Source organism: Mustela erminea, chromosome 9 (genome assembly GCF_009829155.1).
Source record: "Mustela erminea isolate mMusErm1 chromosome 9, mMusErm1.Pri, whole genome shotgun sequence".
In the NCBI taxonomy this organism is placed as follows: domain Eukaryota; kingdom Metazoa; phylum Chordata; class Mammalia; order Carnivora; family Mustelidae; genus Mustela; species Mustela erminea.
In genome coordinates, this window is record NC_045622.1 from 103,758,899 (window position 1) to 103,769,622 (window position 10,724).

General features: G+C 54.2%; 1 protein-coding gene across 1 annotated transcript; it reads right to left on the reverse strand.

The window, feature by feature from the left end:
• Positions 1-270: 270 nt before the first annotated feature.
• Positions 271-10,656, reverse strand: PRPF19 (pre-mRNA processing factor 19). The gene is made up of 16 exons (XM_032356883.1): positions 10,413-10,656; positions 8,578-8,727; positions 8,326-8,402; positions 7,198-7,339; positions 7,041-7,114; positions 6,860-6,922; positions 5,751-5,792; positions 5,542-5,616; positions 5,164-5,239; positions 4,897-5,006; positions 3,274-3,429; positions 2,981-3,050; positions 2,668-2,753; positions 2,168-2,338; positions 1,940-2,045; positions 271-781 (listed from the first exon to the last, which is right to left on the reverse strand). Exons 1-16 carry the CDS (start codon positions 10,429-10,431, stop codon positions 684-686), a joined length of 1,515 nt encoding a protein of 504 aa, XP_032212774.1. The 5' UTR covers positions 10,432-10,656; the 3' UTR covers positions 271-683.
• Positions 10,657-10,724: the final 68 nt, after the last annotated feature.

The window sequence follows — 10,724 nt, forward strand, 5'->3', positions numbered from 1 at the left end:
TTGCAGCACCCATAGTAATGATGCCTTCATGATTTGCTCACACTTCCTCACCAGTTAAGAAAAGGCTGTTTTGCCCTCATGTCCCCTTCCCCTCTTGGCTGCTGTGGAAGGAAACCCCACAGGAAGTGGCTGCATAAGAGTGACAGGAGACCCTCTGAAACACAAGGTCAAGGCCTGCAGGGCCGTGAAAGTGTCCTTCTGGCAAATGTGCTCCCTCCCCGCCCTTCCCAGCGTGGTTTTCCTCTTACAGACACACACAGGGGGGTGCTATGTTTATTGTTTTCTTTTTTTAATGAAACTAAATCACTGCTTACAAAAACCTGCAAGAGCCCTCACGCCCATCCCCGTCACACTTCCCTTGGCTCAGCCTCTCCCCATCTCCCAGGGACTGAAGCTCATGAACGCCATGAGGGGAGAGGCCCTGGGCTCCGACCCGAGCCTTCCCAGGGTGACAGTTCTACCGCCCATGATCCTTCCTGTCAGGCTGAAGGTGGCATGGATGAGGGTGGTCCCAGCCGCTGTGGCTCTCAGACCACCACCCGGACCAGAGTGAAATGATGTGACTGCCCCGCCCCGAGACCCCCCTCCCTCAGTAGTCTCTCCCCTTCCTCCCCCCACCCCCCACCCTAATTCTACCCCTCTACTGAGATGAGGCCCGGCTCCCAGATGCGAAGGGCCAGGGCCTACAGACTGTAGAACTTGAGGCTCCTGTCCATGCCCGTTGAAGCGATGAACTTGGCGTGGTGCCCAAACGCCACGCCTGTGGTCAGGCCGCTATGCTCTGAGGAGAGAGACAAGAGGCAGTAGTGAGGCTTCTCCTGCTCGCTCGGGGTCGAGCACTAACCCTGAGGACACGCTCCCAAATCCATCCAGCGCTCCCGGGTCAGTGCTCGTGTACTCTTTCCCCAGTCACCTCTACGCCCCTGAGGGCAGGGTGCTAGTCCGACCTGCACACCACAGGTCCTACTCCACGTCTGGCACACAGCAGGCACCTGTGCACTGAGTGCAGAGAGGAACGTCAGCGCCCCCACCTGAGCTCTCGGGGCAACTGCAATTCTGCTCCGTTAAAGGGCTAGAAGCCACTGAGAGCTGGCAGAGGGCGCAGTCTGGTTCTCTGCCTTCTCACAACCTCAGTTTTACAGATTTAGCTAAGTTTTCACTTCGGTTTAAAACCTCACTGCTCAGCCAGCTGGTGTATGTTTATACTTTTTAGTTAGTTCTAACTCCTTGCTTATCACTGGGACAGTCCGTTAGCCTGTTCTAGCTCGGGGTTCCCACTTAGGGAACCTGGGCCCCCAACACAGAGCAGCACTGGGCCGAGGGCAGAAGAGGCTGGGTGACACACAGCCCTGGATTCAGGTAGTTCGTGAGCAACAAAGCAAATTCCTTCTAGATTTAGGGATAACACCTGGAGCCCCGACTACAGAGCCCAGGCTGTGCTTCTGGCCTCCATCCCACCTCCCTCCCAAGGCAGGTGCAGAGCTGAGCAACGGCAAATCCTTACTCCAAGCCACTGTTCTACGTTCTACAACCATACGTGTGTATACACATGGATGCATGTCATATACATAGCTACTTCCTGTTATATATGGATGTGTGCACGCCTAAACAGTTAACTCCATATGTGTACAAACTCACCTAAACCTCATGGCCACCCGGTGGAGTACACACTGTCAGCATTCCCCAGAGAGGCTAGGCAACTTGTCCAATGTCACACAGCCTGAAGTGCACTTGAAGTGGTAGAGCCGGCATTTAAGGCCTAGCAGTCTGACACTTGAGTTCACTTTTTTAGCCACTCAACTCTACTGTCTCAGGTGGTGATGGAAAGCTGCCTAGGCAACGTCACGCCCCCTAGAAATTCCTAGCCCAGTGGAATTTGCCCTCTTTGTCCTGGGCCAGGGCACCCAGGGGCCTTGGGGGCCCAGAGGTCAGACCCTACCTGTGAAATGAAGAATCTCTGTCCACTGTTTGCAGATGTAGATCTGGACATCCGTGCCCCCGAGCGCCAAGTAGGTGCCGCTCTGGTCAAAGATCAACGACTTCACCTGCCAGAAACAGGACAGAGGTCACATGAGAACAGTCAGGGATACACAGAAGTTGGATCACTTCGGTGAATAACCAACAACCGAGGAGCCGCAGTGACAGAGCAGGGGCAGGAGGGGCCCACCTCGAAGTTGTTATCTAGCTGCAGCGTCTTGAAGTTTTTAAGCTTGCGCAGATCCCAGAGCTTGACAGAGGAATCATCGGCCGCTGTGGCGAGGTAGTAGCCATTCTCCGAGAAGGCAATGCTGGTGATGGGGCCCGAGTGGCCGGGGAAGTTGGCCACGTTAGTGCGCTCCTACAGTTGGAGGATGGGTAGTACAACATCACCCACTGGTCACGAGAGGGAGAAGATGGAGTTCGCCAAATGCCCACCTCTGAGCCATCCTCCTCCACGCTTCAGGGAAGGACCACGAGCAGGAATGGTGGAAGCAGACAGCCCAGCCCAGGAACCCCAGACCACACCTATCACATCACATCACATCACATCACATCACATCTCTCTCTCTCTCACACACACACACACACAACACACACACTCCAGGGCCAGGTGCCATCAGACCTTAATCACACTGCGTAGTCAAGGGCTCAGAACCTGGGCCTTAGATGGAGGCTGCCATGTCCTACCTTCAAATCCCAGATCTTGATCTGCGAGTCCATGGTGCCTGTCCCAAAAATGAGTCCATCGGGGTGGAACTGCGCACAGGTGAGAGCTGTGGGAGAGGGAGACGGAGCTGCGGTCAGAGCCCACCGGACAGACAAGCACAGAGAAAAGTCCCTCGCTCTTCACGCTGCACACTGTGCCCAGCACAATGCCTGGCACCTGGCAGGTGCTGGCGGTTAATGTATTTTAAGAAAAAATGAACAAATGACAAAATAAAACATAAAACTAAATGAGAAGCAGCAAAAGACAGAGGCCAGCACCTCTGAAGCAACTTACAGCAGCCAGAGGTCTCATCTGTCACCTTGGTAAGCACACGCCCTGTCTGGATGTCAGAGAAAGCCCAGTACTGAAAAAACAGAGACAATGGAGCCAGTAAGAAAGCGGGTGCCCTTCAGGAAGGCAGGGACCCTTGTTCGGCAAACCCTGGCCAAGGTAGGCCCTCCGAGCAGAGGAACGTCCTCCTCTGGGGTTCTGGGGAACCAGCTGGTGTTGGCAAGATGCTCCCTCCTCCCAGGATGTTCAAGCTCGGAGACCAGCAGGCCTCTGCAGTGTCCAGGCTGGCACCACACCTGGTCATCAGAGGAGCTCAGGAGATAGTCCCCAGTGGCATGAAGGCTGAGGCCTGTCACAGCGCTCTCGTGCGCCCGAACAACCTGCACACAAGAGGCATTCGGGACCGACCAAATCCTGATAGTAGCATCTGGAGAGGCAGAAAAGACCAGCTCCTGAAAGGAAAGCAGAAGAGATGGACCATACAATTTTACAAAACCGGGGACAGCCACAACCCCAACAACTGCTACTCTTTCAGTCCTGTCCTGCCTAGCATCATCCATCCACCCAGTGATGCCTAACGGAGCCGACAGTAAATGCTATTTAAAATGGTAACTCAAACAGCAGCGGCCTAGATGAGGAAGCCTATCTAGTGCTAAGAAGGACAGTTGTACCAGAGAGCAGTTTCCCATGCCCTGTTTCTAAGACCAGAGCGGGCAATGTGTCTAATGCAATTGAGGAACTAAGTTTTTAAATTTTAGTTTACTTGGGGCGCCTGGGCGGCTCAGTGAGTTGAGCCTCTGCCTTCGGCACAGGTCATGATTCCCAGGGTCCTGGGATCGAGCCCCGTGTCGGGCTCTCTGTTAAGCAGGGAGCCTACTCCCCCTTCTCTCTCTGCCTGCCTCTCTGCCTACATGTGATCTGTCAAATAAATAAATTTTTTTAAAAATCTTTAATTTTTAGTTTATTTTACTTTGCTTAAATACACACATTAGCTAATGGCTAGTGGCATGGGTGGCATGGGTCTGAGCACTGGGTCTGGGAGGGGCCGCAGGACCAGGACCCCCCCCACAACTTCAGCTCTGCAGGGGCAAGTTAATCCTCAGAAAAATATGGGGCAGAGAGAACCTCCATAGTGTCAGCCACCAATTATTTGGGTTAGGACATTAAAAACTGTAAGGTACAACCAACTACCCTATTTCGTCAGTATGATCTCATTAAGAGAAATAACAGCACCCAGTCAGCAAAGAAGGAATGCCTTCCACCTGAAACACATTTAGTTTTGGGGTGCCCGGCTGACTCAGGGGAGCATGTGACCCTTGATCTCAGGGTCAGGAGTTTGAGCCCCACGTTGAGATTAGATTTAAAAAACCTGAAGAGAATAAATGAAAAACAAATAAATACATTTAATTTCACAAAAAATTCATGTTCATCATCTATTTCTAATTTCCTTAAGGAATAGGGAAAAGGCTAACTGGGAAGCACAGACTCAGCCGCTCTCCTACAGGCTCAGACCCAAACTGACCCAGACCTCAAGACTCAAATCCTCTAAGGTCAGTAATCTGGTCTACTCAAGACGTCGCTGAGTTCTGTTTTCCAGTTCGTACTACAAACAGCGTAGGGTTTTTCCTTTCCCTAACATAACGTAGGTCTATGAGTAAGCTTATTCAAGCTCTCCGTTTCCTCTCTTCCCCCTGGTCTAAAGGCCACTGCTCTAGGAGGTTCTACAGAGTACAGGGCAACCCCATGACTGCAAACAAAGGCCTAGTGCCCACTCTAAAGGCTCAGCATTCTTCCTCGGGCCTGATTCACTTCCAGGAGCACACAGCAGGGCACTGGATAACTGGGCTGCGACCCAGACCACTGCAACAGCAACCACTGCTCAGGAAGGAGGAGCCCGGGTGACTGGCAGAACCCTTTACCTGGGAAGGATGAAACACCACACTGGTGACTTTCTTGGTATGGCCTTTGAGGGTGGCCAAGATTTGCTCAGAACTCTTGTCGAAGACGACAACATTTTTATCCGCCCCACCTAAAAAGGACCCAGATGAGATCCAAAAATGAGTCACGCCCACCTGGGTCCTCTGCTGAAAAAGGTACTTTTGTCCCCAGGCCATGCAGAGAACAGGAGCATGCACCTTCCCTGCCACCCTCCCCGCCTTGGCCTGCTGGGCCCAGCTGGCTCTCACCAGTAAGGATCTTGTTTGTGTCGGCAGGGCAGAGGTCCAGGGCCAGGATCCCAGGAATGCTGGCACTGTGCAAGCCCTGAGCAGAGAGTACGACATCAAACCCAGCTGTGGCCGAACCCAAACCTGCCAGAGAGCCACACAACTCCCCCACTCCATCCCCAGCTCTGGGGAACAAGAGTGACTTCTGTCCCTCATCCACTGCACTTGGCCTTCTGCTTGGACACAGCGCCGCCCTCGCGGCATTACTGGGAAGGCCAGCACTGGGGCAAGAAGCTGGGGCCCTTGTGCAGTTCTATGGCCACCGCCCTCCACGCTGGCTGCCCACCCGATACCACAGGGGCACCCTGCCCCACAGCTAGCAGGAACCTGGCGACTCACCACATGCGAGGCCACCTGCCGGTATTTGCTCAGCTCCTCCGGCTTCACCAGCTCCTCTGGCACCGTCTTCCCTCTCTGAGCAAAAGCAAAAGGCCCCCAACAAGAGCAGCAGTGAGTGCAGGATGCAGCGACCCCCCACTTCCCCGAAGGCGGCCGCCGCCTCCACTGTCCAGCTCTCCCCTGGCTCCCCTGGCTCCGGGAAGACTCACCTTCTTACGCTCCGTGGTGAGCACAGTGGCCTTGTCTTGAAGCTGGGCGAGAGAGAGAACAGCAACACTGAGACAAGTGATTTGGCCAGCTGGATGTCGGTCCCATCTCCAAGCGCCACCTGCACTCACGATCTGCCAGTTCTGAGCTAAGGGCTTACGTGCATTCCCTCTTCTTACTCTCACCCCAATTTGATGAGGGGGGGCGCTGCTGACCTTACTTCATAGAGGGGACACTGAGCCTCCGAGGAGTGAGGGCACTTCCCCAAGGCCTCAGCAGTGACAAATGGCAGAGCGAGCACCTGAACCAGCTCTGCTGAGCCCCCAGACCAGGTCGACACCATCGAGAGAGGGGAGATGCGAGGTGAGCACAGACAAGACACAAACCACCAACTCCTACAAAAGGCGAGTTCTGTGAGTACAGCAGGGCACTGGCCCTGGAATCCCGCCCCCCTGCCTCTTGTGAGCTGTACCTTTCAATCTTTTTTCCTTTTTGAGGATTTTATTTATTTGACAGAGAGAGACGTAGTGAGAGAGGGAACACAAACAGGATGAGAGAGGGAGAGGCAGGCTTCCCACAGATCCAGGGCTCGATCCCAGGACCCTGAGATCTTGACCTGAGCCAAAGACAGACACTTCACAACAGAGCCACCCATGCGTCCCTCTGCCCTTGAATCTTAGTCTCCGGTTCTTTATCTGTAAACCTAAAAATGGTAATTCCCATTCTGTCTCCCTCAGAGAAAACACATGAGAATGTGTAACAAAGTGTTTCACAATCTGCAAAGAACCCCCATAACAGTAAGAGCTACAAGTTGCACTTACCAGGAATTACAATCTTTTAAATTCTCACAAGTCTATAAAGTAGACACTGTTACTCTCAGTTTAGAAACAAGGAAAACGAAATAAAGAGTTGGTTAAGTCAACCCAAGGTCAGCCAGCTCCTAAGAGGTGACAACACAGCATGAACACAGGCAGTGTGGCCTGAGTCTGTGCTCTGCTCCCCTCTGCCTGAGTCCCACATGGCTGGGCTTTCTAGTCAGACAGGACTCAAGGCAGAGGGTGAGAAGTGAGGGCCCACAAACATTCCAACCAAGTGACTTCCCACAACTTACCTTCTGGATAATCTCGGGGGTCATTCCCACCAACTCGCCCAAATCCATCGGCTCGCCTGCACCCTGAAGACAAGAAAGTTAAAGGTGAGGGAGGCGCAGAAAGCCAAAGACCCTTGCGAGAGAGCCACATGTGACACTGCACACAGGGGCTGCTCATGGTGGGGGGCGGGGGTCCACTCACCGCGACACTCGGCTGTGAGCTTGGCACGGCCTGAGGCACGATGAGACCAGCCTGAGGCTTCAGGGTGGCCAGAGCTGAGAGAGAAGAATACATTAGAAATGGGGTGTCACAGAGCAGGACCAGCCCAGAGTGGGGGATGGCAGGGCAGGGGCAGCACCTTCTCGGGCAGCTGTAACTTCCTTGGTGAGACGGGCTATGACGCGGCAGGCAGCATCGTGCTGGTACAGAGCGTGGGACAGCTCCTGGCGGGTTGTCTGCAGCTGCTGGCGCAGAGTGAAGCTGTGCAGCATGACTGCGTCCTGGGGAAGGGAAACACCACCGTGAGGGGGTGGGGAGGAGCAGGGAGCACCCGGTGGAAGAGTCAGCCCTTGACCAAGAGCATACTGCCCCGTATTCCCCCAGCCTGGACCAGTATCAGTAACCCAAGAGGTCCAGGAGGGGCCGGGAGCGTGCTAGCAGCTGCTCAGGAGCTGCCACCGCACACCAAACACTGGGCACAGGGAGCACTGGGAGCCCACTCTTTCCCACCCCATCTTCTCCAACTCCCTGGCCAATCTCAACATCATGCCGTCTCCTCCCCAACAGGGGAAGAGTAAGGCTGCTGTTGCCTTTTACCGACTGCCCTCGTTGTGTCGGGTGCCATACATGACAGTCGCTCAAGATGTGTTCACTCATTCGTCTTTCAGAGAGCCTTCTACATACAGTGCGGCTCTCGGTGCTGGGGATACACTGATGAACAAAACAAATCCCTAGGGCGCCTGAGTGGCTCAGTCAGTTAAACGTCTGCCTTTGGCTCCAGTCATGATCCCAGAGTCCTGGGATCGAGCCCCACACTGTGCTCCCTGCTCAGCAGGAGCCTGCTTCTCTCTCTGCCCGCTGCTCCCTTTGTTTGTGTGCTCTCGCTCTCTCTCGCTGTCTCACTCTCATTCTATCTCAAATAAAATCTTAAGGAAAAAAAAATCCCTGATGTCACCTTCTACTCTAACCTTATTCTAATTCTCCCCCAAACCCTGAGAGATTGGTATAACCCTGTCCTTTAGTCAGGAAAGCTGGGACTCACATATGAGCAATTTGCCCAAGGTCATATGGCAAGTGAGGAAGGGAGCTAAGTGTGCAACCCAGATCTGTGTGAGCTCAACAACCAGGCTCCTCCTCCACTATCATCCTGCCCCTCAAAAAACAAAATAAAGCAAAACAAAACAAGACTCCACCCTTCCCACCCCAAGTCCTATAGCAGTGATCCCCTCTGAAGTACAGAGACATCAGTTCTCTTCCAGGGACTCACCCACTCGTCCTGCAAGGCTTTCAGAATGGCTGGGATGCTGGTAGCAGAGGGAGGTTTGGGCCGGATTGGGTGAGCAACTGCCAAGAGAGGGAGAGTGCGTATGAAGAATCGTAACTCAGGGACTCTTCCTCTCCCCCACCTGTTTCCCCTATGTTAACAGAACAGCATCTCCTCCTCCAGTGCACTGGCCCCACCTCCCAGTCTCTCAAGCTCTGAGCTAAAAGCTCTGGACAGAGGCCAGCCACCGGGCACCTTTGATGTCGATGAGCTGCTCCTCAGACAGAGGCTGGTTGTTGATGGGGTCTGTGCCGTTCTCTGCAATATACTTCTCAATGAGCCGCCGCTCGTAAACATGATTAGAGACGGGGGACACGCACGGGTGCTCTGGCACTTCATTGGAGACTGTGGAGAAAAGGCAGGCAATCAGCTTGGGGTGGTGAAAGGGACTTTGGACAAAGGGATGCCTCACAGGCAACTGGCCCCGACAAAACCACACTTCCCCACATTCAACTGACAGAAAGCAGGACATGACACTAGTTTTGCAGTGTCCTCAGCATCTTTCCAGCTACATAACTAGCTTCTTTCTCCATCACTCCCCTGACAGAGAGTCAACCAACAATTACTGCGTTACTACTATGGGCCACATACCTACAGAGCAGTCAATAATCCCCGCCCATCTCCGTTTGGAACAAAGACAAGCTCCCATTATACTCTGGGACACAGAAAGACACATGGCCACTCAAATCTCAGTCTAGAACCAAGACGGATAATCAGACAACGAAATTACAAAGCACTGTGAATATGTCACATTAAGAAGAAACGCTTCAACTGCCTTCTCAAGTGCCAAGCCTGATTGTAAACATTTTCTGTAGGTTCACTCATCCTCACAACAACCCCCAACAGAGGTACCATGGGCGCGCCTGCCTCAGTAGGCTATGCACCCCTGAGGACAGGGATTCCAGGCGGTCTGCCTTCCAGCACAATGCAGATGCCCAGCCGGCATCCAGTCAACATCTAACAAAAACATCTAAGCACAATCAAATGAAAAGAAGGATGGTGCTGGGAATATGGGGGAAAAAACCTTCCTCGACACTGAAAGAAAACAATCAGTGTGAAAATATTTTGCAAACTTCCATTTCTTCACTATGAAAAATTCCTTTTTCTGGCCCTCATTTCCCTTTCTTCCTTCCTCCCTCGTTCTGGATTCATGGAGAGGTTCTGAGAAGAGCACAGGGCTTCCCGAAGCTGGAAGCAAATGGAGAAAGGGATGCTCTAGTAACCTGATGACACAGAATGGAAAACATCTGCGTGCCGCATTAAAATACCAAAAGGAAAGCCCCTACAAGGCAAGGGGGAAAAGCATGGATCTGGGGTGGGAGAAACTACCTCCACCACCCAGCTCGGCCACAGCCTCTCCCAGCCTTACATCCTCATCTGTAAAACCCCCATCTTCCTTTCTGCTTTGGAGAATTCTTGTGAGGATAAAATGAGATCACCGACTGGGAAGCGCCGCGTCGACCAAAGGCTTTACAAATGTGCGCTGTGTTTGGTACAGAGGGAGCCTGGGAGGCTGGGAGCCAGGGGCCTGGATTCCTGCCCTGTCACTGCCTCTCACTGGCCGTGTGACCTTCGCAAACTGCAGAATCTCTGACTACCCGAGCGGGACCTCAGACGTCATGCAGTGCAATACCCTCTTTTAGCAGGTGTGGAAACTGAGGCCCAGAGCCTGCGCCAGATCACAAAGCCAATCGGGAGGGAGATCCTGCACAAGCCCGATTCCTACACCGCAGCTGCTTCCCTGCACCAGCTCCCTCCATCCAGGGCTCAGTTCACTGCGTAAACGAGGTGCTTGGCCTCAGTGACGTCTGCGACAATAAACTTGAGGCGTTATGTAAACTGTGAAGCGCTGCGCAAATGCACCCCACGCCAGGGAGGAGGAGGACCCCCGCGCTGACAGGCCGCCGCCCTGCCCCCAGGGAGCCCTGTTTTCGCCTCCGTCCCGACCCCCGCGCCGCAGAGGCCCGCAGCTCCTCCCGCTCCGCGCTCCGGCCCCCTGCGACCCGCGATCGGCCGCAGCCGACACTCACTCGAGCAGATCAGGGACATGGCGCCGTCGCTGCGCTCCCAGGCGCCTCACACCGGGCTCCGGGATTCGCTTCTGCGCCCCCGCGGGCCGCTTCCGGTCTCCCGCTGCTTCCGGGACGCTCCGCGACTAGCGGGGAGCGACCCCGCCGAGCGATGTTCGCGTAGCGCTTCACGTGGGGCTGCGGCCGCTCGCGCGCCTCAGCCTCCACCACCTAACGGAAACTGCCCTTTCCCAGAATGCAACCGGGCAGGAAAGGGCCCGCCACGGAACCTTCGGCCATTTCCGGACCTACTCGGCGCCTTCCGTAAAGCGC

Excerpts from the sequence above, each read along its gene's own strand:
- PRPF19 (XM_032356883.1), bottom strand. Across the intron at positions 7,115-7,197 it reads AGTTACAGCTGCCCGAGAAG|CTCTGGCCACCCTGAAGCCT; the intron begins GTGCTGCCCCTG and ends CTTCTCTCTCAG. Across the intron at positions 5,793-6,859 it reads CCCCCGAGATTATCCAGAAG|CTTCAAGACAAGGCCACTGT; the intron begins GTAAGTTGTGGG and ends TCTCTCGCCCAG.